This window comes from Mauremys reevesii, linkage group 15 (assembly GCF_016161935.1).
Source record: "Mauremys reevesii isolate NIE-2019 linkage group 15, ASM1616193v1, whole genome shotgun sequence".
NCBI classification, from domain to species: domain Eukaryota; kingdom Metazoa; phylum Chordata; order Testudines; family Geoemydidae; genus Mauremys; species Mauremys reevesii.
The window spans coordinates 14,404,191-14,432,053 of NC_052637.1; the positions used below are offsets into that span (position 1 = coordinate 14,404,191).

Here is a 27,863-nt window from a genome sequence, read left to right on the forward strand (position 1 = left end):
ATACGACGGCTTGGTGCTGCCCTACAGAATGTCCCCGTGCATCTGTCCTCAAGGGCCTTAGGAGCTGCAAGGATGACTGGATGGCAACAGGGAATTTTTACCTCCCTGCTGAATTGGAAAGCGCATATGGAACTTGCACAAATGTCTCCCCACTAATTCCATCGCCTGCTCCCCCTAGACCCTGAAATGACTCATCTCCCCAGTGCCCAGCATTTCCCCCTCCTCTGGCCCCACCAGCTGCCCTCACTGAAATCCAAACCATCCGCCTACCTGCTGCCCCCGCTCAGCCCATCCTCAACTGCAGCAGGTTTACGCTTTGCTTCAGGGGAGCACAGACCCATTGCCCCACAGGGAGAGCTCTCGCTGCCTTCTATCCTGTGTGGAGTTTCTGTGGGACATGAGGGAGACCTTTGCCTTGTAGCTTTTCCCACAGACAGAACATTTATAGGGTGTCTCTCCATTGCGCATTCTCTGGTGTCTAATAAGGTGCCATTTCTGAGCAAAACTTTTCCTGCACTCGGGGCAGTTATAGGGCCTCAGGCCAGTGTGGATTCTCCTGTGTCTAATAAAGGCCAAGCTGTGACCAAAGCTTTTCCCACAATCAGAGCATTTATAGGGCTTCTCTCCTGTGTGGATTCTCCGATGCACAATAAGGTCAGAGCTATTACTGAAGCTTTTCTTGCAGTCGGGGCAGTTATAAAGTCTCTCTCCTGTGTGGATTCTCTGATGTGAAATAAGTTCTGAGCTCTGCTTGAAACTTTTCCCACAGACGGAACATTGATAAGGTGTCTCTCCGGTGTGGATTCTTTTATGTATAGTGAGGTCTGAGCTCCGAATGAAGCTTTTCCCGCACTCAGGACAGCTAAAGGGTCTCTCTCCAGTGTGGGTTTTCTGGTGTATAATGACATGAGCCTTCCGACTGAACCCCTTCCCGCACTCAGGGCAGTAGAAGGGCCGCTCTCCCGTGTGGATTCTCTGATGAGTGATAAGGTGTGAGCGCCGACTGAAGCTCTTCCCGCACTCAGGGCAGTTATAGAGTTTCTGTCCTGTGTGGATTCTCTGATGCTTAATGAGGTTTGAGCCATCACTGAAGGTTTTCCCACAGTCGGGGCAGTTATGGGGTTTCTCTCCCGTGTGGGTTCGTTGATGTGAAAGAAGTTCTGAGCTGCGCTTGAAGCTCTTCCCACAGTCATGACACTTGTAGGGTTTCTCTCCCGTGTGGACTCTCTGATGTATGATCAGGGTAGATCTCCGACTGAAGCTTTTCCCGCACTCGGGGCAGTTATAGGGTTTCTCCCCCGTGTGGTTTCTCTGATGTATAATCAGGGTAGAGCTCCGACTGAAGCTTTTCCCACACTCAGCACAATCATAAGTTTTTTCTTTAGTGCAGATTCCTGGTTGGATCGTGTCTTTGGGAAGATCTTTCAAAACTCCACGGTGAGTGGATTTACCCTGCTTCTTCCTGCGGTGGTTTCTTAGCTGTCTCTCTGGCCTGAGCTGACTCTTGCAGGTTGCTTCCTGGAGTCCTGAGCAGGGACTGTTCCCTTCAGCTCTTCCTGATTGCATCCCATGCTGTTCCACTTGCTCGAGACCTTCCCGCTGAGAATTCTCCACCTCCTTCTCAGTCACCGTCCCATTACCTCCTGGGACAGAGGGAAAATTCAGACATGAATATCAACTTGATCTGGGATGAAAGGGAACCCCAGAAAGGACAGTGCAAAGTCAGCAAACCAAAATAACTGCTGGGAAGATTGAAAAAAGCAGGAGCTGAATGTCCCCTCCTCCAAAACCTTTCTCTGGAAGAGAGGAGGGAACCAATTCTGCCTCCACATCTCATCCAACAACTCTGGGTGAAGGGAGCTACAGCCAGGTGTCAGGCAGGGCAGGCGGGAAGCCATGATTCACATGACACCTCGTGGGAACAATCCTGAGCTGGGTGAGATGAGACAGAACTGAGGTAGCTCATGGGGCCTTTGTGGGAATCCCAGCTGTTGACATCAATGGCGGGTGGTTTCTGCATCCATTCACCTGTGTGGATGTTTTTCAGGATCTCTCTTTCCTTAGAGCTCTGGAGATCCAGGACCCACGGCTCTTCCCTCCGTTCCAGCTGGGAGATCACATCCCGTTTGGCAATGAGAAAGCCTGCTCCAGGAAAACAAAACAGATGAGACAAGAATTTTAGTTATGCTGACCCAGAGATGGGTTGGGTGGGTGCCCTTGTATAAATTCAACAGATGAAAAAAAATGTTCCTGGAGCCTCTGGGATTATATGACTCTGGCAAAGCACAGTTGTGCAATCTCTTACCTCTCTGTAACCCTGGTGAGACCAGAGCCCTTTCCGGGTATAGAGCCAGTCCTGGGAAGGGAGGGACACACAACATCTTTCTGCGTACCAATGTATGCCCATATTTAAAAACACAGATAGGAACATACCATCCATCCTCTCTCTCGGACATGCCGGGAATGGGGATGGGGATGTATTAGCACCCTACTGTGTCTCAGTATCTCCTCTCCCATAGGAGGAGCATAGAGGTCGCAGACGCTTTCACATGGGTTCTGGGGAATCCCCCTGAAATCTAAGGGACCAGGGAAGAACCCTGAACAGAAGCCAACCCAGAATCTTCAGAGACTCCCCAGCTTCTAATAACCAAGGAGACAGGAATCCTTACCCAGAGATGTCACAGTCTCATAGTTCTCCTGCATGATGTCCCTGTAGAGGGATCTCTGACTGGGGTCCAGCAGAGCCCACTCCTCCTTGGTGAAATACACAGCCACCTCCTCGAAGGTCACCGGCCCCTGAAACAGCCAGAGTCCTTCTCTCAGGACCTGTTCCCCCAGCCATAATCCCACCAGCTCAGTCATGGGCAGGGCTGGAAAATCCCCTCCCCACAGAGAGCAGGGAACTGCCCTGGGAAAGGGGAGATTTCTCAAAACTGTCATTAAAAACACACAGTTTCTGTGGCGAAACCGTGATGCCCAGAGCTCCCAACTCCGGTGATTTTATCACGAGTCTCACAATATTTAGTTGGAAGTTTTGGACATTTCCCATACTCTCATAGGAATCTCATGATTCCTGGCACAGAACTCACACATGTTCCCTTTTTCAACATGTTCCCATTACTTTGGAGGAGAGGGGGCTGGAGTCAAACTGCCCTGATTGAAGATGGCCCCCATTCACCTGCAGTTTTGGCATGTGGAAGTGAGAGTGAGGCTGCCCTTGGTAAAGATGGCCACCAACTCCTATGGTTTTCAATGAGACTGAAGCCCTGCTCTCCTCAGGCATGGCTGTGACTCTAGTTAGGAGACTGGACAGGAAACTATGAAGATAAATGGAAATGTGTGGGGGTCAGAGGGAGGCTGAGGGGGATTCGTAGGGTCAGAGAGGGTCATGTTCCTGCAGCTCCATATGGAGTTGCAGGTGTGAGAAATAGGAGACCGTAAAGGGGAAGACAGATGAATATAGGGGAGGTGGGGAAGAGACTGGAGACCGTGCAGGAAGACATTGGTTGGGGCAGAGTGGAGACAAAGTAATGGGAAGGGAAGGGGTGGAGAGGGCCAGAAGGGCAGCTCCCCCTTCCCAGCGGTAGGGGAGGGTCAGTAGTTGGTGTCCCCCTGTGAGCAGCGGCAGGGAGGTTTAATTTTTACATGTGTACAGTTGCAGGTGGAAGTTTTGTGGCTGCAATGCAATACACAAACACTGGGGCCAGGCAGCTTAGCCCCAGGTGGTGGGAAGGAGGGGCCCTGCCCCAATGCTGAAAACCCAGAAAGCAAATACACCTGCTGCAAAATGTAAACGCTAGTGTTTTTTAAGATGAACTAGAGAGGCAAACAGGGGACTTTTGGAGGGAGTGTGAGAGGTTTCTTCTAGGTACAGTTTTACATGGCCAGCAATGGAACAGTGGTTGTGACTTGCAACAGATGTGCCACATTTTCTTTCCTGAAGGAGGTCACATCAAACTTCCTCTGGATGATGTGCAAGTTGGTGGCTATGCTGGAAGAAAGATTAGTGGTTTGGCAGGACAAGTACAGATACAGAGATGCTGAGGAGTTCTTGGACAACCAAATTCAGGAAGCACCAGCACCCCAGACTCAAGACTGGAACTGGCCACCACAGAACCAGAGAGAGGAGGAGACAAGAGAAGGAGGCATGGCAGTTTGTAATCACTGAGGCAGGAGGACCAGGTGACATTCTCCACAGCTGGAGGCATTTGAGGATGGGCAAACCATGAACACCAGAGAGAAGAGGACCAGAAGGAACTCCACACAGCTAGAAGTATCCCATTGCATGTTCTCAGTGTGGAAACTCCAATATCTAGTTAACCAAACAGAATGGAGACCTGAGGATGCCTGCCACAAGACAATCAAGCATGCCTGCAAAGAGATCTCCACCCATGCAAGGAAGGCAGACGATCCTTGTTGGGGATTCTGTACTAAGAAGAATGGAAAGAACATTCTGCCAGGGACAGGCAGGCAACAGGACGGAGCCCAGACATGAGGAGTCACACTGAGATCAGGGAGGGCTTCTGGAGTCAGTGGGCAAGGATCCAGTGGTGATGGCCCGTATCGACATTAATAACACTGTGTCATGCGGGACCTCACCAATTACAGACAACTTCAGAGAAACCAGAAGGGTGCTAATGGAAAGGACCATGAAAGTGACAGTCTCAGATGCTTCTTGTCCTGGGAGCGAAGGGAGGCAGAAGGTTCTGAAAGCAAACCACTGGCTAGATAAGTAGTGGAAGGTTTTGGTTTTATGAAATATTGGACCATCTTCTAGAGGGAAGAGAGGGCTGTACAGGTTGGATGGCCTCCATATCTGTTGAACGGAAACCAACCTGCTAGGTGACAAGCTGGCTAGAGTAGTCAAGAGGGCATTAAACTAATAACAAAAGGAGAAAACAAATGAGCACTCAGACCAAAAGATCAAGATGTTGAGAACAAAATTATTCAAGGCACCAAGAGACACGAAGAGAAGAAATTCTTTAATTGCCTACACACTAGGAGTCTGGGTAAAAAACAAACGAAATTGGAATTGATTGTTAATGAGAAAAAAATCAACCTACTTGTTATTACTGAAACTTGGTGAGAAGATTGGAGTGTTAAAAAAATTAAATGATATTGTCTCATATGATGATAACATTTCACTAGTATATCTGGAGGATGTTAAACAGCAGCTACTAATGTTAAACATTTTTAAATCAGCAGATCCAGAGAACTTGCATCCAAGAGTTTTAAAAGAGCTGGCTAAGGAGTAGCTGAAGAGTAGTTAATGTTGATTTTCAAAAAATCTGGGAGTACCGAGGAAGTTCCAAAAGACTGGAGGAAAGCTAATGTTGTGCCAATTTTTAAAAAGGGTAAACAGGGTGACCTGAGTAATTATAGGCCTGTCAGCATGACATTGATCCTGGACAAGAGAATGGAGCGGCTGATATGGGACTTGATTACTAAAGAATTAAAGGAAGGTAATGTCATTAAAGCAAATCAACATGAATATTTGGAAGATTAACTTCGTACCTTTTTTGAGATGACAAGTTTGGCTGATAAAGGTAATACTGCTGCTCATACTTAGAATTTTGAAAGGTGTTTGACTAGTACTGCACAACATTATGGTTAAAAAACTAAAATATCAAATTAAAATGGCAGAAATTAAATAGATTAAAAACTGGCTAACTGGTGGGTCTCAAACAGTAACTGTAACCAGGGAATCGTCATCAAGTGGGTGTGTATCCAGCGGGGTCCCACAGGAATTGGTTTATGACCCTATTGCTATTTAACAATTTTATCAGTCACCTGGAAGAAAACAAACTCATCACTGATAAAGTTTGCAGATGATTGGAGATGTGGTAAATAACAAAAAGGACAGATCACCGTTACAGAGCAACCTGGATCATTTAGTAAGTTGAGTGTCAGTAAAGAATTTGCATTTCAATATAACCAAATATAAACTCATACAATTAGGAAGAAAGAATGCAGGCCATAGACACAGAATGGGGGTCTCTATCCTGGGAAGCAGTGAATAAGACTTGCGGGTTATGGTGGATAATCAGCTGAACATGAGCTCCCAGAATGACGGTATGGCCAAAAGGGCTAATGTAATCCTTGGATGAATAAACATGGGAATGTCGAGGAAGAATAGAAAGGTTATACTAGCTCTGCGACAGCTACTTGACTACTGTGGCCAGTTCTGGTGCCCACAATTCAGGAAGGGTGTTGAAAAATTGGAAAGGATTCAGAGGAGCCACAAGAATGATTAAAGCTTTGGAAAACCTGCCTTGTAGTAAAAGACTGCAGGAGCATTTAATTAACAAAGAGAAGGTTAAGGGGCTTGATCACAGTTTATAAATATCTACACAGGGAACAGAAATTTGACAATGGGCTCTTCAATCTAGCAGATAAACATATAACAAGATCCAATGGCTGGAAGTTGAACATGGATAAATTCAAACTCGAAATAAGGCAAAACTTTTTAACAGTGCGGGTGATTAACTGCTGGGAAAACTTACCATGGATTTTCCATTAGTGGCATTTTTTTCAATTCAGTTTGGATGTTTTTTGAAAAGACAGGGTCTAGTTCAAACAGGAATTAATTCGGGAGAGTCTTAAATCCTGTGTTATACAGGACATCAGACTAGCTGATCACAATGGTCCATTCTGACTTCCTATGAATCTATGCCCATCTCCTGACTTTCCGGAGCGACTCACGGCTTCCGAGTTCTGCATTCTGGTTGTAGGCTTCGGATATCAACATTTGTAGGCATTTGCTTTCTCAAGTATAGTAATTTACTGTGCTTGTCCCACAAATTCAGGGCCCACATTAAAGATAGTGTAGTGTATAAGGGTAGGTTAGTATCTCTTTAAAATAGTTTGTGAGCTCTCTAGTAGCGCTCACTGTGCGCTAGTTTTAAAAACCTCAAGAAATCAGTGCAGCAGTGTGTGTAGTTAGGCCCTGGGTGTCGGTGGGTATTTAGTAAACATGGCTATTTGGAATCCAACTCTGCCTGTGTGCTTTTTCCAAGTTCTTTGTCTTGTTTGAAGAGCAAAAGACCCAGCTGGCAACAGGGATGGGATCTGAATCCAGAAACGCAGTGGAATAGACAGTGACTGCAGATGCCCAGTGGAAATGGAACTCAAAGGAAACCACTGCCTGTAGCCAGTGGGACTGTCAGTAAACTGCTCATTGAGTGGGGACAAATAAAGGGTTAAAAAAAATCTCTGGCTGGGGAAAACGGACTTGTTTGACAGCAGAGGGCTCGTCCTCTGGAGAGCGGGAACAGTATTTCATTACTAATGGTGCCAACAGGGCACGGGCGGGTGCAATGGGGAGCAAGCAGGGGCAGCCCCCCCCCCAATCAGTGTGGGCACAGAACTCCTCCAGGGCGGGAAGAGCGAGCTCCTCTGGCCCCAGGACGGGGAACGACAGCCCCTCCGGCTCTGGGGTGAGATCCAACCCCTCCAGCTGCCTGGGAAGAGCGACCTCCTCCGGGCTCAGGGTGGGGCAGGAAACAGCAGCCCCTCCAGCTCTGGGGTGAGATCCAAACCCTCCAGCTGCCTGGGAAGAGCGAGCTCCTCTGGCCCCAGGGCTGTGGCTGGGAGAACCAGGTCCTCCAACAATGGGGCTACAAAGGGGAGAGCCAGCTCCTCTGCCCACAGGGGGCAGGCACAGAAAGTGCCTCTCCAAAAGCGGCCACATTTTTATTCCTGTTTTATTGGCCTTAAGCAAGGGGAGGGGAGAGAAGGAATAGGGCGGCTGTCACAAGGTGGACTGGGCCCTTGAGGAAAGAACTGGTCCAGCCCGCCTGTGTCTCATTAATAGCCTCTCAAGGGGCGTGGTGGAGGGCTCTAGAAAGAGCCAGAGGAGAGGAGACGACAGGAAGAGGAAACCGTGACAAAGAGCGAGACAGGCTCCTGCAAGGCAGACCTTGGGAGTTTTGGGTCAATGTGTCAGGAAGTGACTGTGTGCGGTTTAAGACTGGAGGGGGTGGACACAAAGATATTGTGGGGTTAATTTTGAACATTTTGCTAATAAAACAGACCCTAAGGAGGAATATTATTGAACAGAGAGAGAATTCTTTGAGTTTATGGGGGAACCAAGAGAGGAAACTGAGGTAGGACACTTGCAGCACAACCTCAGTCTCTGACGGGGTGCTCAGAAGGTGGCTGGTCCTGTTACAGTGGCACATAGCTCTCCTGGCTTAGGGGAAATGCGAGAATGGGGGAAACAATATATGGAAAGAGGGGGATTGGGGAGGACATGGGAGGAAGAATCAGGGTTTCTGGCCTGGGGAAGGGGGGACACAGACACTTAGTATGAGGGAGGGAGTGGGGGGGGGGTTGCAGGGAGTCCCTAAAATAGGGATGGGAGGATGGCACACTTATGGGGGCCAAGGGGAATGAAAGATGCCAGAAGCCCCTGATGTGTGCAATGAGTTTGGCCTACAGAAGCAACAAAGTGTTCAGTCTTCTAGTAATAGGAGTATTTGTTGGTGTCATTAGGCATGACTCTAGGTAACTCAGGAGGGTGGAAAACCACAGTGTCAATGAAGCCTTTCTGTAGTAGGCCTGAATAAACCAAAGTGCTCCCATGTTTGAACTTTAATCGACCTAACAAGCTAGCAACAGCGAATGGAATGTGTAACAGCTAGTTATCAGGTGCAACCTCACTCACGCCGGTATTAGGAAATAATAATGAGGCCTGTATGCCTCTGGCTAAGGAGCAAAATAACAGATCAAAAGAAATAAAACAAGATAACGGTTCAAAGAAGAATTACTAATGAGCTAGGCTGGTTCCCGCCAAGTATGACTTAACTGCTTAATGTAATTGCTATTGCAAAGTGTATTTGCTACATGGGAATGAAAGGTGGGGGGAGAGGGGGAGATAGAAGAGGCCTAGCTAAAGTTATGTATAAAAAGAGAAAAGCTGCTTGTAGCTGGGTGCTTGATTTGAGACGTGTCTGTCTCCGAGCATCCCGCTTTGAGATCTCAAATAAACTTTGTCTGCTTCTCCACCTTGGTGTGTTTATTGGAGCGAAGCACACCGGGCAACGAACCACTGTTGCTGTCCTCGGGCATTCTGTGCTGGCAACATATTGATAGTAACATATTGCTGTTATTTTTTTAAATGTTCTCCGTCATCAAAGAGGCAGGAGTAGACAGTGTGTAGGAAAGTGGGTAATATCCCTTTAAACAGTTTGTGAGCCCTCAGGCAGCCCTCACTGTGTTCCTTAGGAGTTGCCAGAAACCAGACCAAGTCAATGTACACAGCTGGCGAGACCTTGCACTTCTGTGTATCGTGAGAAAAACCCAGCTGTGCCCCTGGGGGTTCTCCATATTGTGTGTTGTGTAAAGAGCAAACTATGCAACAGAAGGTTTTTCATTTCCTGTTCTTCCCTCCTCCACATGCAGGCCAAGCCCACGGCCTCCCTGAAAATCACCTACCTGCACTGGTTCCATTACAGCCTGTTCCCTTCCCCGTCCCCTGGGAGGCTGGGACAACCGGGAACAAGATGTGGGCATTATTCTGCAGCCTGTCAAGGCGAGAAGGGCGATGGGGCAGGTTATAGAAGAGGTTTTAGTCCATTTCACACCGATTTCCCCAGGCTCTCTCTCCGCAGAAAGGTACTTTAAATGTAGACTCTTTATTGCTGTCTAGCCCAGCCCCACCCAGCATTAGGTCTAAATCCACTGAAACATGTTTAAACCCTCCAGTAACACAGACTTTAAGCCAAACCCCAGAAAGGAGCAGAACCAAAGGAGCCGCTCTGGGGGATCCCCCGACACTGTCCCCAGGGCAGCGCATCCCCCCAGCAGCGCCGGGCACCAGGCAGAGGCAGGAACTGGCTTTTCCCCTCCCTGCCCCTCCCCTTCTCCCAGGAAAGTCCATGTGCCCCGGGGTGCTGCAGGGAATGGGGCTGGGCTGGGAGCCGGGAACCTCCCTCCCCACTGATCGCTCCTGCTGCCCCTGCCAGGCTCTGCCCCTGTCTCCCTCCCGCCCCCTCCCCTCGGGCTGGGGCGTTCGCTCCCCGGAGCTGCCTCGGCTCCTGCAGAACCGGGGGGGGGGTCGGTCAGCGAGGGCAGCAGCTCTGGGACTCGCAGACCCCCTGGGAGCAGAGCTGGGGGGGGGGGGGGCTTTGGTGCAGAGTCACTTTCCTGCCCGGCCCCAGCCCTTCCCCCGGGTCTCTCCCCTCACCTGCAGGCTCCGGCTCAGGGGCTGGTGTCGGCAGAGCCCCAGGCTGCCCCAGGGGCCGGTTCCAGCCCCCGCAGAGAGTCCCCCCGGCTGGGCACAGAGGGGCGCTAGGGAAGGGCTCGCCCCGCACACACCCCGCTGGGGAGCGGCGCGGCGCACTCCCGGCTCACAATGGAGGCGGAGGCAGCGGCAGCAGCTTCTTTCAGCCGCCTCGGTCACTGATCACTCAAACGCAGGAGCGGTGCAGTCTCTCGCCCTCTGTGACTACCATTAACGCTCCCCAGCTTGAACTTCCCTCGCCCCAGCGCCGGATGCGGCTCTCAGCTGCTGCTGCTCCCAGCCCTGCTTCCTGTGTTCCCCGATAACCACCCGGGCTGCAGGCCTCCCCGGGACCGGATGTAACGACAGCCCAGAGTCTGTCTGCGGGGATAGAGCCTGCGGAATCAGGCTGTGAAATGCGCAAATCCCCTCTGAGACCTCCCCAGTCGCCCTCCTCGGCTGCAGAATAAGGAGGAGTGTTTTGCTTCCGATTATTTCTGTCGGGGGAGGGAGGAGGAGGTTTAGTTCTTCACTGTTACCCAGCTGCCTGGGTTCGGACGTGCTCAGTAACATGGGCTGAAGAAGCCTCTGCCCTCCCTTGCCAACAGAATCTGCTCCCTGCTATAAAAGGGGGCTAAAGCAGCGGCTGGCCCACTGGCAGGGCCGCCCAGAGAATTCAGGGGGCCTGGGGCAAAGAAATTTTGGGGGCCCCTTCTATAAAAAAATTGCAATACTATATTCTCCTGAGGGCCCTTGCGGGGCCCATGGCAAATTGCCCCACTTGCTCCCCCCCACGGGCACCCCTGGGAAAAATAAACCTTCCGTATTTCGGCACAAACCCAGTTTTGAGAAAACTTCTTTACAAGGTATCACTGGTTCTCAGCATCAGCTAGTGCTAAAAGGCACTAAAGCTCATTAAAAGGGTTGGACAAATATTTTCCATCAAAATTTTTTCTGGATCGAAAACTAGGGGTTTTGAAAAAGCAGAACAAAAATCATGGACAATGTCTGCTTTCCTTCAAAATGTGCTGTTTTTTTTAATTGAAAAGCTGAAATTAGTCTGCCAAAACCTGAACATGGTTTGAGGTTTCCAAAGTGTGTGGCCAAATATTTGCTGCTTGCTGTGTTTGATTGTTTAAAGAAACAATAAAAAAAATCTGCTTAAAAAAAATCCAAAACTTTTGAACCAGCTCAGCTTGTAACCAAACACCTGAGCCCATCCAGGCAGAGATTTTTCCAGGTTTCTGATACTCTGCTGGCTTCCTTGACTCATATCTGTCTCCATAACTTTGGGTTCATTTAGGTTAGAACATAAGAACAGCCATACTGGGTCAAACCAAAGGCCATCCTGCCCAGTATCCTGTCTACTGACAATGGCCAATCCCAAGTGCCCCAGAGGGAGTGAACCTATCAGGTAATGATCAAGTGATCTCGCTCCTGCCATCCATCTCCACCCTCTGAGAAACAGAGGCTAGGGACACCATTCCTTACCCATCCTGGCTAATAGCCATTAATGGACTTAATCTCCATGCATTTACCTGTTTCCTAGAGACTGGCTCCATGTGGTCCCTCACAAACTGGAGACGGTTACTGTGGGTTTGTCTTTAGTATAGTTTATGTACATATACTTCATGAACTGAGCATTTGAGCTTGTTACAGAATCTGGGATGAGCCTATGTTGTCAAAACTGAAATGCTCAAAACAGCACATGCATGTGAATGGACACAGGGTGCTAAAATTAAATTAATCCAGGGGTTCTCAAACTGGAGGTCAGGACCCCTCAGGGGGTCACGAGGTTATTGCTGGGGGTCGTGAGCTGTCAGCCTCCACCTCAAACCCCACTTTGCCTCCAGCATTTATAATAGTGTTAAATATATAAAAAAATGTTTTCAATTTATAAGGGGGGGAGTCGCACTCAGAGGTTTGCTATGTGAAAGGGTCACCAGGACAAAAGTTTGAGAACCACTGAATTAACCTCTCTGGAGCCTCAGGGAATGCAGGGGAGGGGAGTCTTCCTTGGTAGGGTTAAAAGTGCCTGGTATTTGGGGAAAACGGGCTTGTACCATAGCTCAGTAGAGGACTGTCCCACTGATATTGAGAGACAACATGGAGCCCAGTGAGACTATGTCTTGGCTGCAGAGTTAACTCCAGTTTATGAGCTACTTCTCATAAACTAGCCAAGCTTGAGTGAGAGAAGCCACACAGCAAAATAACACCTGAGTTACTGTGTCCACTGTCCACACCGGTGCTGCTCTCACTCGTGTATGAATCCCATGATTCTTCATTCTGCAGGCAGCTGAGCTGCTCTCAAGTTAAGGGTTTTGTGTGGATGTGACTCAAGTTAGGGGCAGCACTCGAGCTATAACTAGAGTTAACTTTGCAGTCATGACAAGCCCTGGGACAGTTATAGCATCTCCAGAACTGTCACATTTAGAAGAAAACAAAATGTTGTTTGTAATTCTTTACAATGTAGATGAAGTTAGACTTGAAATAAAGCTTAATACAGGAGGTGCTCTGTCTTATTTCATAGCAGGATTATCAAAGGCTACTTACAGAAGTGAAGTTGTGGAAAACCTCAGTGCTACTAAAAACATACAATGAAAATCCTCTCTCCCTGAGGTCTTATTGAAGTGAAGGTAACATAAATAAAGTGCATATGCTGAACCTGTAGGTTGTGGAGTAAAAGGATCCACTAATAGAGAATGACATGGATTCAACTGGACTGGCTGAGCATAAAAGTCCTTCATTTTTATTATTATTGATTCTGATACAAAACAGATTAGTTGAACTTATGCACAAGAAAGCTGACGTCTTTCACAGAATGCCTGCCTAAACCAGCTTTTAAGAACAGGTTCAGCAGGATGTCCTACCCCAGAGATGCCTAACGAAAACACCTATCCTACAGTACAGCCACAGACACCGACTTGTGTCAGCACCACTGAGACTTGCATCCTTGCTTCCATTACAACTGACCCTAGCATCACATAGTGGGAAGATGTGGCTGACACAGCTAGGCCAGAAAGTACAGATTCTGCCTCAGCTGTTATGATACCAATGCAATGATCTTCCGAGAGAAGTTGCAAAACAATTCAGATTGAATTGGTAGCATGCTGGATTCTTAACCATAGTCAATTTGACAATAATGTATTGGTGAGATTCTCTCCCCCCACCCCCAATACTCTTACATTAAAGAGGGAGGAGTCCGGAGCGTGCAGGAATTGGGTAATATCCTTGTCATGTGGGTAATGGGTCTGATGAAAAAGGGAGCCAAGCATGTTGCTGGGTAATGAGGACTGGAGTGTGCTAACCTCATCAAGGGTGTTGAGCATTATGATTGGGTGAACCCTAGAGGAAGGAAGGCTGGGTAAGCCAATTGGAGGGGGGCTAAGAGGAGGATAGACTGTTTCCCCCTTCCTGAGGGAAATGGAGCAATCCTCGACTGTCTCCCCCCTGCCTGAGGGGAACACGGGCGATGCGCCAACTGTCTTATCCCGCCTGCCTGAGGAACGCGGGCGATGCACCGACTGTCTCCTCCCACCTGATGGGAGCGCAGGTGATGCCCCAACTGTCTTATCTCACCCGCCTGAGGGGAGCATAGGCGATGCCCCGACTGTCTCCCCCTGCCCCAGGGGAGCTCGGGTCATCCCCTGACTGTCTCCCCCTGCCTGATGTGTTGCCGCTTTTGCCCTCAAAGGGCTTTGCTGAACTCGGGCAGAGAGCAACTGGCCTGGGAAACGCTGAGGAGCCTCCGTACACTGTGGGGACTTTGTCCACTGTGAATAACGCCTATTGCTGCAGCAGAGAGGTTAGACTCCTGGGCAAATCAGCACTCTCATCACCTCATCACACTCCAGCAGCTTCAGGCCTGCAACATCTCATCAAGGTAGATGGGGTCCTCCACCTCACGGAGCCCACTACTGTGGAATAAACTGGACTCATCAATCCAGGGCAATCCACTCTAGGGGTTGTGTTACTTGCGAGTTGTATGGTGTTACTGAAGTATCCACTCCAACTCCATCTTTCCCTTCCCTTTATAGGCTTCCTGTATATTTCCCCTTGTAAATAATGTGTACATTAACTGTTGGTTCATCCATTACAGAAGGTATGTACGCAGTGGTGAGCTGGAGACTGTTCGCACCGGTTCACAGGAACCGGTTGCTAAATTTAGGAGCCAGCCCGGTTTAGAACTGGTTGTTAGGGTTACCATACAGCCAGCAACCCCAGCTGCTGCTGGGAGACAAGACACCTCGTTCTGTGCAGCTGAAGACCAAGCATCCTTTGCCGGAGTGCTACCTTCCCCCGGTTTGCCCCACAGCCCCCTGAACCTCGTCACCCCCAATTCCTCTCCCCCCCCCGAGCCTCGTCACCCCCCGGATTCCTTCCCTCCGAGTCTCCTCTTACCTTGGGCTCTGGCAGGTTGATTGAATCAAACTGCAGCTCTCAGCCTGCCGCAGCCCACGGCAAGCAGAGGTCTGTCGCTTCCCAGCAGCAGCTGCCGCTGCTGTGAGGGGAATCAGACCGCGGCTGGCAGCCTGCGGAGCCCAAGGTAAGAAGGGGAGGAGAGGAATCAGAGAGTGACGGGGCTGGGGCGGGGGGAGGAATTGGGGGATGATGAGGCTCATGGGGGGAGGAATTGGGGGGTGACAAGGCTGGGGGAGAGGGATGGGATGGGGGAGGGGCAGTGAGTTGCCTGTCTGTATGTTCTAAATATTAGCAGCTGTTCCCCTAGCAAAATCCTCTCCTCTACATTTCCTTTCTATTTTTGCCTCATTTTCTCCATTCTATAGTTCTGTTTTTAAAGCCTATATTATCTAGTCATATTAATCTCTCTCTCTCTGTTTCAGACAGGGTTAAATATGTAACTTATTTTACATAGAAAAATAGCTGGAGAGATAATGGTAAGACTGTATCACCCAGCATTCTAAAGAGGATCTGTCCTTTACACTTTGCGAATAGGAAAAACAAAACTTGTCTTTGAATTTTATTAACCACTGTAATTGCTTTTAACACATCAGGAAGAAAGGCAATGACTTTAAGACCTATTTGTATAATAATGGAAATACTGTAGTTTCTCACTGGCTAATTGTTAAAACATCATTTCTTTTGTTTACAGCCACTGGCAGTAGCTATATAATCCCCTACCCCACGATGGTGTTCTGTAACATTTGCCATGGCTACTGTCTAAATTCTTGCCAAGCTTTTCATCATATCCACAGAACAGAGATTAAATTAATGTAACTGGTAGCTTCAATTCCTACTAGTGCTTGTAAAAACTGCTTCATCAAAGCACTTAGTTCAATTTTGCAATAAATGTCAGAATCCAATAAAGACTACTAAATCTGACTTATTGGCTACATATGTATTATATTTGGAGATGCAGTTAGCTATTATTCAACAGTGAGTTTTGGGGGGTGGCTGTCAGGGGGCAGGGTTGTGGAGGGGGTCGGGGCAGTCAGGGGACAGGGAGCGGGGCGAGTTGGGTAGGGGGTGGGGACCTGGGGGGGTAGTTAGGGTGGGGGGATCTTGGGAGTCGGTGGTCAGGGGACAAGGAGCAGGGGTGGGGTTGATGGATTGCAGGTTCTGAGGGGGGCAGTCGGGGGCAGGACGTGGGGGGGGGTGTTGGATGGGGAGGGCAGCTGTTTTGGGAGGCACAGCCTTCCCTACCTGGCCCCTGATACAATTTTGCAACCCTGATGTGCGGGACCAGCTTTAGGAAGTGTGGGGCCCGATTTGAACAGTTTTGCCAGGGCCCCGGCAGGGATGACTTAAAAAAAAAACACGTAAAAAAAACACGTGAGGCTTACTCACCAGGCGGCGCTCCAAGTCTTTGGCGGCACTTTGGCGGCGGGTTCTTCACTCGCTCCGAGTCTTTGATGGCACTGAAGGACCTGACGCTGAAGTGCTGCTGAAGACCCAGAGCGAATGAAGGACCTGCCGCCGAAGACCCAGTAGGGAACCGGTTGTTAAGATTTTGGCAGCTCCTCACTGACCACATCTGCACCTAAGGTAGCATTTTCAGTCATACTGTTACAGATCACTGTATCTGTCCAAAACTTACTGTGCCCTATCACCCATGACAGATTTTTTAAAATAAAATTCCTTTTACTCCTTTGCCCTGAAAGCCAAATAAAGGAATAATTTGTCCTTTTTGCACATCCTCCTGCACCAATTTAATCAGAGTTGCCTCCGCTCCTGTATCAATTAATGCTAGTAACCATTGTATGTTTCCTTTCGCCCCCACCTACCCCGCTTCCACGTAAGGTCTAGCAGCTACGTGTGTGGCTGCAATTTAGCCACTAACATTCAATCTTGGGGGCAGGGGTTCCCTGATGGGAAGCTGCCACATCCATCTGAGCCAATTCCTGGGACAACAAGCCATAAGAGCCGACCAGATCTCCCGTACCTGTTTCCACAATCTCAACAGCCTTAGCCCCAGGCTGTGGCATGGGCTGTGACTTGTTCCCTGCCAAATCACTCACAGCATTTAACAAAACCTCTAAAGGCTGTCCATTTAAATGAACCATATCCACTCCTTTCTCCTGGAGTAAAGCCCATATTTGTGCTCACGCTGATCCTTCACTGGACCCTCTGTTGGGTCATCCTGCTCCAAGTCCCATACTAGCGTGATTAGGGCCCCTGTAGCCTGCTCGGCTGTTGTAAGAAACCTCGCTGACTGCCTTCTGGGAGGAGCCACTTATTCTGCTTACTACCTTTTTTGCCTCCTGGGCCATCTTAATTAATTTAGCCTGATCCAACTCCTTTTGAGATTCTATAAACACCTTAATGTCTCGATTTTATAGGGACAGTCCTGATTTTTGGGTCTTTTTCTTATATAGGCTCCTATTACCCCCCCACCCCCATCCTGATTTTTCACTCATGCTGTCTGGTCACCCTACCATTATATAACAAATTTGTTACCTGCCCTTCCTTTATATCAGCTACAGAACCTGCCAACAACAGTGTAGCACAATAAGCCATAACTGACTTTCCCTCCTCGTGATGCATTAGCAAAACTGACTTTAACTCAGAAGGGGTTCAGAAATACCGAGCTATCACTTGTACTGCAGCCTCTCTATCCTCTCAGTTTGACTCCATCTCAAGCTTTGCTAACACTACCACCCCTCCCGTGGGGCCAGCACAAGTTATTACCAGCTCCCTTAAGTCTCCTGAATCCAAATGTTTTCTAACTGTGTATCCCATTAACCAGCTCAGACACGGTTTTTGAGTCAAGGGGCCTAATTGCTTTGCTAATGTCTGCGAGTTGTCTTTTTCAATAGGGGATTTAGGTATTTGAACCATCAACGCTGGCTGTCTTTTTATTTTTTCCCCTGATTAAAGAGGTTCATCCTCTTCATGCAGGAGTTTAAACACCTCGCTGCCTTCTTGATCCTTTACCATTGTACCATCAGTATTGTATTTAGCTCTATATCTTTGTTTTTTAATCACCTGTGGACTCCTTATGGGTATATCAATGTTCTGGTACGCAGGCTGACTTGCTGCTTCACTCCCATACTTTTTGCCAAACTGTAATGACACACACCCCCTTTTTCCATTTTTTCCCTCTTTCATATATTTATATGGAGGTAGAGGAGTGCTTGGCTTTACATATTCCTCCTCCTTCTCTTGTACTTTTTCCCTTTGACACTTTTTCACAGCATTTTCCAAATCCTCATCAGTTCAGGGATTATGATTAAAAGCCAAATTACAAATAATTCTTCTAGCCACCAAAGCAGACGCCAGCTTATTAATTACTTCAATGCATTTCTTATGATTCTCTTTTCCAGGTGACTTTGTAACTTGTTCAGTTAAAACTGACACAGCCCCTTTATATTGTTTTGTCTCTGTAACAGGGTCCACAACCTGCCCCTTTTCCTGGGACCTGCTTGCCACCCTCAATAAGGCTGAGAGAGGCTTCAGGGTTGTGCAACACCCGTGTCTTTATTTACTTAAGGTTATCCCACAGCCCATGTCTATCTATATACAAGCTTTGCAGGATTAGTCACCTCCTTTTCAGGCAGAGTCAGCCTTCAGGTACAAGGCCTCTGGTTTCCTCACTGACCAACTTCTCCCTTGTTGCCCCCTTCCTCCTGGCTCGCTCCCAGCCTTTATAGCTCTTGGCTTGTCAGGCCAGCAGGTGTTGCCAATTCTCAGGCCAACATCAGGCCTTTTCCATCAGCCCCAATCTGTTTCCCCAATTGGAGCTGATTAGGCAGGGGCTAATGAGGTGTTTTTGCACCAGCACCCTGCTACAGCCTTCAATTTATACTTTCGTTTTTTAATTCCTGACAAGTTTCAGTTAAAGCAGCCATCTGCTGGACATTAGTTACATTTGGCATCAGAGCAGTTTGCAATTTTTTTTTCATCTCCTTATTTTGCAATTTCAGCTTCTCCAGCTCCTGTTGCAAACTTTCCTTCTCCTGTTTCCAAATTTCACACTCCTTTGCAAACCTATTCACAGCCTGTTACATAAGTCACACAACAGCATTTGTCATTTGTTTCTTTTTAGGAGTATGAGAGCCACATGGACTTTAAGGTGGATAGAAAGCTGGCTAGATCATTGGTCTCAATGGGTAGTGATCAATGGCTCCATGTCTAGTTGGCAGCCGGTATCAAGCAGAGTGCCTCAAGGGTTGGTCCTGGGGCCGGTTTTGTTCAATATCTTCATTAATGACCTGGAGGATGGCATGGACTGCACCCTCAGAAAGTTTTGATGACACTAAACTGGGAGGAGAGGTAGATACGCTCGACGGTAGGGATAGGATACAGAGGAATCTAGACAAATTAGAGGACTGGGCCAAAAGAAATCTGATGAGGCTCAACAAGGACAAGTGCAGAGTCCTGCACTTAGGATGGAAGAATCCCATTCACTGCTACAGACTAGGGACCGAATGGCTAGGCAGCAGTTCTGCAGAAAAGGACCTAGGGGTTACAGTGGACAAGAAGCTGGATATAAATCAACAGTGTGCCCTGTTGCCAAGAAGGCTAATGGCATTTTGGGCTGTATAAGTAGGGGCATTGCCAGCAGATCAAGGGGCATGATCATTCCCCTCTATTCGGCATTGGCGAGGCCTCATCTGGAGTACTGTATCCAGTTTTGGGCCCCACACTACAAGAAGGATGTGGAAAAACTGGAAAGAATCCAGCGGAGGGCAACAAAAATGGTTAGAGGGCTGGAGCACATGACTTATGAGGAGAGGCTGAGGGAACTGGGATTGTTTAGTATGCAGAAGAGGAGAATGAGGGGGGATTTGATAGCTGCTTTCAACTACCTGAAAGGGGGTTCCAAAGAGGATGGATCTAGACTGTTCTTGGTGGTAGCTGTTGTGTATTTGGTTGTCGTGGTAATAGCACCTTGTTGTTGCTATGGCGACTGAGTTAGATTATTAGGGTATAGTCCAGCCAGTTTTGGCTGATTTGGTTAGTTCAGTGTGTGCAAATAAATGGTTGCTTTTTAAGGCTTACAACTCTCTTGTCTCAAGTGATTTCTTCCTAAACCTGCAGCCCCCAAAGATACAACAGTAGCAGATGACAATACAAGGAGTAATGGTCTCAAGTTGCAGTGTGGGAGGTTTAGGCTGGATATTAGGAAAAACTTTTTCACTAGGAGGGTGGTGAAGCACTGGAATGGGTTACCTAGGGAGGTGGAATCTCCATCCTTAGAGGTTTTTATGGCCCAGCTTGACAAAGCCCTGGCTGGGATGGTTTAGTTGGTGTTGATCCTGCTTTGAGCAGGGGATTGGACTAGATGACCTCCTGAGGTCCCTTCCAACCCAGATATTCTATGATTACCCCAGTGTGAGGGAGGGGGGCTAAACTCACTCACTGCTGCCCCCTGTGGTGGTTTCACTCCCCTCCATGGGCAGAGACTCCCCCAAAGGCTGGAAATGCAGAGATGTTCCCATCTTAGAGTCAGATAACACAGTTAATGGTCCCCAGACTGACTCCCCTGCTACCTCCTCCCCCACTGCACAGATACAGCCCTGTTGGTGGGTAATGCTGAGTGGGGTGTCTATCAGGGCAGATAAAGGTCTCTCTCGTGCTGGTCACTGTGTGTATCAGGCACTGGTCAGCATCCCAGTCACCCCCTCATGGGCATCAGCTTAGCAATGTCCACACCCAGATCTCTATGGCAGTGACTGGCTACAAGAGCTTCCTGAACCAACGACCCTTACCCGATGGTGATGAGATCCAGGTCTCAGCACAGCTCCCAGAGGCTGCTCAAGGGGTGTCATAGGACTTGTGGGGTAATATTGCAGCAATAGTGATATACTCAAACCCAGGAACAAATAGGCAAAATTTGGCCCCATCCCAACTTTTAAACAGGGGTTGGGTCATCTGGGGAGCTAGACACCAGAGCAGGGGAGGGCACACAGGTAAACAGGCCAGTAACAGTTGCCTGGACAGCAGTGTGGGATAGCAACTGGAGGACTGTCAAAGTGATGCGCAGCAGGATTGTGTGCAGACAGATAATAGATGGATAGAACTATTTGAAGAATAGGTAGCCCCCTTTGCAAGAGGACTCCGGAGTTCACAATAAACACAGAATTAGTGTGATGTGGAGGGTTGCAGTGTGTGCGTGCATACATTTTAAAATCAGATCACTTCAAATTAATCCAGTTTAACCCCGCTGTGTAGACAAGTAGGGTGGCCACTGACCATACCTGGAACACTGGACATTCCAGAACTTCAGGAACAGGATGAACCTGTCTTCACTGGTGTGACCCTAGCCCTGCCGTCATGATTTTGCTGGCACCATGCATGTGAAATCACGCTGTATGGAGGATGCCATTTTGCAGAGCGTGCCACCCTGCCCCCACCGGTGTGTCCAAGGTCATGCTGGCAGAAGCAGCATGGCAAGCTCTGCAAAATGGTGTCCTTGTAGCAGGGTGGACCCTGCTCCGGGGTTTTAAGGGGTTAAAAGTGGCCTGACAGAGCTGGGCTGAGTGGGAAAGTGGCTGCAGCTGGAGGCCACGCCCCAAACTGAAGCCCTGGGGCTTATAAGAAGCAGGGAAGCCAGAGCCCAGAGAGTCTCTCTCTGCTTCAGAGAGAGATGGGCCTGGCTGCTTAGAGGCTGAGGCTAGATACCTGAGGGAAGCAGGGCTGGGGGACAGGCTGAGGAGCTAGGGAAGCTCTAGCCAGGAAAGCCCCAGGCTGCGGCCTAGCAGTGGGCCAGTAGGTACTGGGGGTTGCAGAGGGCAACCCAGGGGTAGGACAAAGCAGCAGGTCCAAACCCCCTTGCCTGTGATGAGTGGGCTGATACTGCAGTCTGCCCCAGGGTGTGGGGCTAGACCATGACTGTCAGTAGCCACTACTGAGGCAAGGCGGGGATAGAAGCGTGGGGTTCCCCTGGGAGGGGGAGACCCAACCATAGATAGGGGGCACCGGGTCCAGGGAGGGACGCCGGGGCCAAAGAACAGGCGGGTCACCAGCCTGCTGAGGGCGCTCCAGGGCTGGACCGAGGGACATTCTGCGGCCAACCAGCAGGAGGCACGGCAGGGGTGAGTACCGCCCCGTTTACAGTGGCACCTGACCAGGGACCGTTCGAACCGCCCCTGATACAAAGGGCCTGGGCAAGAACTGGGGGACAGTTGCCCAGAGGACGGTGGACTATTGCCTGGACTTTGAGACTTGAGAGACTGAAGAAACGATGGACTATTATTGGAGAGCCTGTGTGGCCCGGCTCGCCGAGCAGCAAGCACGATTGCTTCCGCTGCTGCGGGGGCAGGCACACGGACCTCAGTGGGGGCCAGGCACTTTGGCCTGGACGCCAGTGCCAGGGCCTAAAGACTATTTCGCCTGTGGGCGAGGGGGACATTTAAGAAGAGTGTGCCCCTACTGGGTTGGGGCAGAGAGGCCTCACCCAGGCAAGACTCGAGTGCCCCCTGTGAACTTAACAGGGGGGCTCCAAACTTGTTGGACCTGTGGGGAGCAGGGACACCTAAAGAGGGAGTGCCCTCATAGGTCCCCCAAGGCCCGGGCCAGCCCAGAAGAAAGGGCTAGGGCCCAAACAACCAGAACTAGGGCCGTGGCAAGGGGAAGGCGCCGGCGGTGCTTTCACTGCCACACCAAGGGCCACATAAAGAGGCACTGCCCCCTAAGGCAGAAAGGGGAAGTGCCTGAAACGAAGGCTCAGTCCGAGACCAGCCCCAGGAAAGGGGTGGTGAAGGCTGAGGCCCCTAAAGAGAAGGGGGCTGGGGCAGAGAGGCCCCACCTTAAACAGAGAACCCACACAAGGGCCAAGAGGGCTGAGGTGGGAATCCAAACCGATGTGGGAACCCACATAGGACTAGGGAGGTCTACGGTGGGGACCCAGACAATAGAGGAGGAAACACGCAGTCTGCTCCAAGCGCTGGGGAGCCTGCGAGCAGAAAGAGATTCTCTGCGGACCCAGCAGGTGGCTGGGACCCAAACCATCACCCCGCCTGTCTTAGACGGAGAGACCCAGACGGAGTGGGCCCAGCAAGAGGCTGGGGCCCAGGAACAACGTGCCCGAGCGACAAAGGGGACACAGGTGGTGCTGGGACAGACCACCACTGGATCCCAGACCCTGAGGGAAGAGGGCCTGGGGGTCTCGAGTCTACGGGCACGGCTTGAAGCGGCGGAGCAGGCCCTCCGTGAGTCTAAAGCAAGTGGGGTGGCCCTTGCTAAAGAATACGCGGCCGTCGTGGATCAGGAGGTCCGCTTGAGGAAGCGGCTAGAGGACTCAGAGAAGAAGCGTGTGGCACTGGAGGCACATCGGCGAGTGAGCCAGGCCAAGAAACCTCCCTATCCCCAGGGGTGGGGGTTTTAAGGGGGGAGGTGTGTAGCAGGGTGGACCCTGCTCCGGGGTTTTAAGGGGTTAAAAGTGGCCTGACAGAGCTGGGCTGAGTGGGAAAGTGGCTGCAGCTGGAGGCCACGCCCCAAACTGAAGCCCTGGGGCTTATAAGAAGCAGGGAAGCCAGAGCCCAGAGAGTCTCTCTCTGCTTCAGAGAGAGATGGGCCTGGCTGCTTAGAGGCTGAGGCTAGATACCTGAGGGAAGCAGGGCTGGGGGACAGGCTGAGGAGCTAGGGAAGCTCTAGCCAGGAAAGCCCCAGGCTGCGGCCTAGCAGTGGGCCAGTAGGTACTGGGGGTTGCAGAGGGCAACCCAGGGGTAGGACAAAGCAGCAGGTCCAAACCCCCTTGCCTGTGATGAGTGGGCTGATACTGCAGTCTGCCCCAGGGTGTGGGGCTAGACCATGACTGTCAGTAGCCACTACTGAGGCAAGGCGGGGATAGAAGCGTGGGGTTCCCCTGGGAGGGGGAGACCCAACCATAGATAGGGGGCACCGGGTCCAGGGAGGGACGCCGGGGCCAAAGAACAGGCGGGTCACCAGCCTGCTGAGGGCGCTCCAGGGCTGGACCGAGGGACATTCTGCGGCCAACCAGCAGGAGGCGCGGCAGGGGTGAGTACCGCCCCGTTTACAGTCCTCCATAATGATACCAGACAAACGCATGTATGGCACTGGACAGGGACAAACCTTTCCAAAACCAGCACTGTCCAACTTAAACCAGACAAACAGCCTGCCTAGAGATGAGCCTTAAATACGTTTTTAAATTCATTTAGTTAAACCTGTGCAAAAGGCCGTGTGGACACTCTTATTTCAGTTTGAACAAGGCTTATTTCAGTTTATCTCAAGTCAATTAGGAATCAGGTTAATGTAAACCTCCATAAGATGTATTTAAAATGAAATAAGAGGAGCATCCACACAGGGATTTGGTCTGGTTTAACTAAATTGGTTTAAACAACAATTTCAGGCCATGTCTACACTGGCAAGTTAAAGCGCTCTAACTTGCTGGCTCAGGGCTGTGAAAAATCAACTCCCCCCGAGCGCAGCAAGTTTGAGTGCTGTCTAGTGGGGACAGGCTCCGAGCAACTCCCCTCGTGGAGGTGGACTACCTGGAGCACTGGGAGAGCTCTCTCCCAGCGCTCGAGCGTGACCACACTTGCACATCAAAGCACTTATCGTGGTCCCTAGTGGTTTATTTTGGTGTAGCTTAAGCCAGTAAGGCCATGTCTACACATGCAGATGTAAAGCGCCGGAAGTTAAACCACCCCTCAGAGAGCACTCCAGGGAAAGCGTTGCTGTGTGTTCACACTGTCAGCTGCCAGGACAATGGCGTGGCCACACATGAGGCACTTGCGTGTGCACTCCGGGCAGCTATCCCATAGGGCACCTCTTCCTCTTCTGCCACCGAGGCTTGTGGGAAGGTGGAGGGGGGGGATCGCGGGGCATCCTGGGTCCTGTCCCAATGCCCCATCATGCATCTCTTTGCATCCCAGCAGCCCCTTTGCCTCCATCTGCACTTGGTGCCATCTTTCAATGGTTTTTGTACTGTGCGCTCTGTCTGCCTCTTCGGTCTGCAGGAATGGATCCTGAACTGTTGACGAATGTGCTGATGGGTCTCACTAACACATCACAAATGGCAGTCCAGTTACTTCTTAAACTAGAGATGAGGAATCACCACGTGTACTAGCTATGACACAAGATTGCCTGCGGCATTCACGGATGTGCTGACCACCATGGAACACCACTTTTGGGCTTGGGAAACAAGCACCAAGTGGTGGGATCACACCGTGATGCACGTCTGGGATGGTGAGCAGTGGCTGCAGAACTTTCAGATGAGGAAAGCCACTTTCATGGGACTGTGTGCTGAGCTCACCTCAGCCCTGCAGTGCAAGGACACGAGAATGAGAGCTGTCCTACTGGTGGAGAAGCGTGTGGCGATCGCACTGTGGAAGCTGGCTACTCCAGACAGCTACCGATTGGTCGCTAACCAGTTCGGAGTGGGCAAGTCGACTGTTGGACTCATGTTGATGGAAGTGCGCAGGGCCATTAATCGCATCCTGCTCAGAAAAAACATTGCTCTGGGCAATGTGCATGACATTGTGGCTGGCTTTGCACAAATAGGTTTCCCTAACTGTGGAGGGGCGATAGATGGGACGCATATTCCAATTCTAGCTACACCTAGCCTCCGAGTACATTAATCGGAATGGGTATTTCTCAATGGTTTTCCAGGCGCTTGTGGATCACCGTGGGCATTTCATGGATATTAATGCAGGCTGGTCCAGAAAGGTGCATGATGCACGTATCTTTTGGAAGTCAGGCCTGTTCAGGAAGCTGCAAGTGGGGACATTCTTCCAGACCAGAAGATCACTGTAGGGGAAAACAAAATAACTATTGTGATTCTGGGAGATCTCACCTACCCCTTGATGTCGTGGCTCATGAAGCCGTGACAGCAGCAAGGAGCAGTTTAACAGGTGCAGAATGACTGCTGAGTGTGCCTTTGGCTGTTTAAAGGCCTGCTGGCGATGTCTGTATGGGAAGCTGGACCTGGCTGATGCCCACATCCCTATGGTTATAGCCACGTGATGTACCCTGCATAATATTTGTGAAGGGAAGGGTGAAAGTTTCACTCCGACCCCCGGAGCGCTGAGTCTCAGTGGCTGGAGGCTGAATTTGAGCAGCCAGAGTCCAGGGTCATTAGAGGGTCACAACATGGGGTTGTGAGGATTCGGGATGCTCTGAGGCAGCAATTCGATGCTGAAAGCCAGTAATGTTTGGTGCCATGCACAGGAGTGCAGTGGTTGTAACGCTAGTAGGTATCTAGTGCTCCATATAGTGTACTGACTAGTAGTGCTTGTTTCTTTCCTGGGCTTACGGTGGACGAAAAGCTGAATATGAGTCAACAGTGTGCCCTTGTTGCCAAGAAGGCTAATGGCATTTTGGGTTGTATAAGTAGGGGCATTTCCAGCAGATCGAGGGATGTGATCATTCCCCTCTATTCAGCACTGGTGAGGCCTCATCTGGAGTACTGTGTCCAGTTTTGGGCCCCACACTACAAGAAGGATGTGGATAAACTGGAAAGAATCCAGCGGAGGGCAACAAAAATGATTAGGGGGCTGGAACACATGACTTATAAGGAGAGGCTGAGGGAACTGGGATTGTTTAGTCTGCAGAAGAGAAGAATAAGGGGGGATTTGATAGCTGCTTTCAACTACCTGAAAGGGGGTTCCAAAGAGGATGGATCTAGACTGTTCTCAGTGGTAGAAGATGACAGAATAAGGAGTAATGGTCTCAAGTTGCAGGGGGGGAGGTTTAGGTTGGATATTAGGAAAAACTTTTTCACTAGGAGGGTGGTGAAGAACTGGAATGGGTTACCTAGGGAGGTGGTGGAATCTCCTTCCTTAGAGGTTTTTAAGGTCAGGCTTGACAAAGCCCTGGCTGGGATGATTTAGTTGGGGATTGGTCCTGCTTTGAGCAGGGGGTTGGACTAGATGACCTCCTGAGGTCCCTTCCAACCCTGAGATTCTATGATTCTAAGCCACAAGACCCCCAAAATGGTGAGTAACCTCAGGGGCCAGGGGAACTCATTGGTCAGGGACCACGTATAATGGGGAGAGCTGATACTGCAGGGGGCCTTATACTTATCCACACATTTTCCACAGGCTGTATTAATCACTCAAGATATCTCGCTGCTGAGGGTGAGCAGGGAAGCAAGTCAGGGTTTTCTGCAAGACTGTGGATTCCGCCCTGGCCCTTTGTGCAGCAATGGTCTCGCCACCCCTTATGGCAGAATGACATGGGAAAGTTACCCTTAATGAGACAATGAACACAGCAGTGTTGCTGAGGAACCTACAGAATCGGATTGCCCGGTATCTGCATGAGACCTTTGATGAGATCTGTGAGGCCGACTGCCAAGATGTGAGAGATGCATCAATGCCCTGTTCCGCTTCTAGGCACCACACAGATCCACGCCTGCTTTCTGCAACTCTCCTCACCCCACTAACCCACCCCCAGCAACTTGCTTCCCAAAATCAAAGGCGCTTACCAGGTGCCTCCTCTGATCTTTGCGAGTCCCCAAGTTCCACCTGCTGTGACTGGCTAGCTTCCTCCGGGCTTGAAAACAGCTCCTGGATGCATGCATCTATGGATGCCAAGTCATCCTCTGTCTCTGGGCTCCCCTCCTCCTCAGAACTCTCGCTCCCTATTTCCTCCTCCTGGCTCCTTGCACTCTGGGCTGGCATGGCCTGTGAAGTGTACATGGTGCTCCTTGGAGTGGAGGTGGGTGTGACAGGTTGGGTCACAGAGATCCCCTTGGGACTGTCACCTGGTTTGCTGAAATCACCCCTGAGCCCATTTTCCCTGCCACCTGGGCCCCCCAGAACCCCATGTAGTTGAGCCAGACACGCTAGCCTGACCAACACAGACCCAGGGTCTGCGCCAAGCTCCAAAAGCTGCAGGCTTCACTGAAAACAGCTCAGCAAGTTACCTGCCTCCAGCCCCCAGATACCCAGTTCCCAGTGGAATCCAAACCTCAAATAAATCCGGTCTACTCTGTATAAAGCTTATACAGGGCAAATTCATAAACTGTCTGCTCTCTATAACACTGATAGAGAGACATGCACAGCTGTTTGCTCCCCCAGGTATTAATCATTTACTCTGGGTTTATTAATAGACAAAAGTGATTTTATTAAGTATAAGAAGTAAGATTCAAGTGGTTTCAAGTAATAGCAGAAAGAGCAAGGAAGGTCACAAAAGTAAAATAAAACAAAATGCAAGTCTAAGCCAAATACATTAAGAAACTGATTACAAGTAATATCTCACCCTCAAAGCTATTCCA

General features: G+C 49.9%; 1 protein-coding gene across 1 annotated transcript; it reads right to left on the bottom strand.

Moving 5' to 3' along the window:
- LOC120383105 (zinc finger protein 436-like) lies at positions 1 to 27,285 on the bottom strand. The gene is made up of 2 exons (XM_039500731.1): positions 27,072 to 27,285; positions 1 to 1,643 (listed from the first exon to the last, which is right to left on the bottom strand). Exons 1-2 carry the CDS (start codon positions 27,283 to 27,285, stop codon positions 322 to 324), a joined length of 1,536 nt encoding a protein of 511 aa, XP_039356665.1. The 3' UTR covers positions 1 to 321.
- Between the last annotated feature and the right edge of the window lie 578 nt (positions 27,286 to 27,863).

What these genes read in the sequence shown, in the direction of transcription:
- LOC120383105 (XM_039500731.1), bottom strand. Translation starts at nt 27,285, where the DNA reads ATGTACACTTCACAGGCCATGCCAGCCCAGAGTGCAAGGAGCCAGGAG. An exon ending in AAGATCAGAGGAGGCACCTG is followed by an intron (nt 1,644 to 27,071) that starts GTAAGCGCCTTT and finishes CCTCTGTCCCAG; the next exon opens with GAGGTAATGGGACGGTGACT.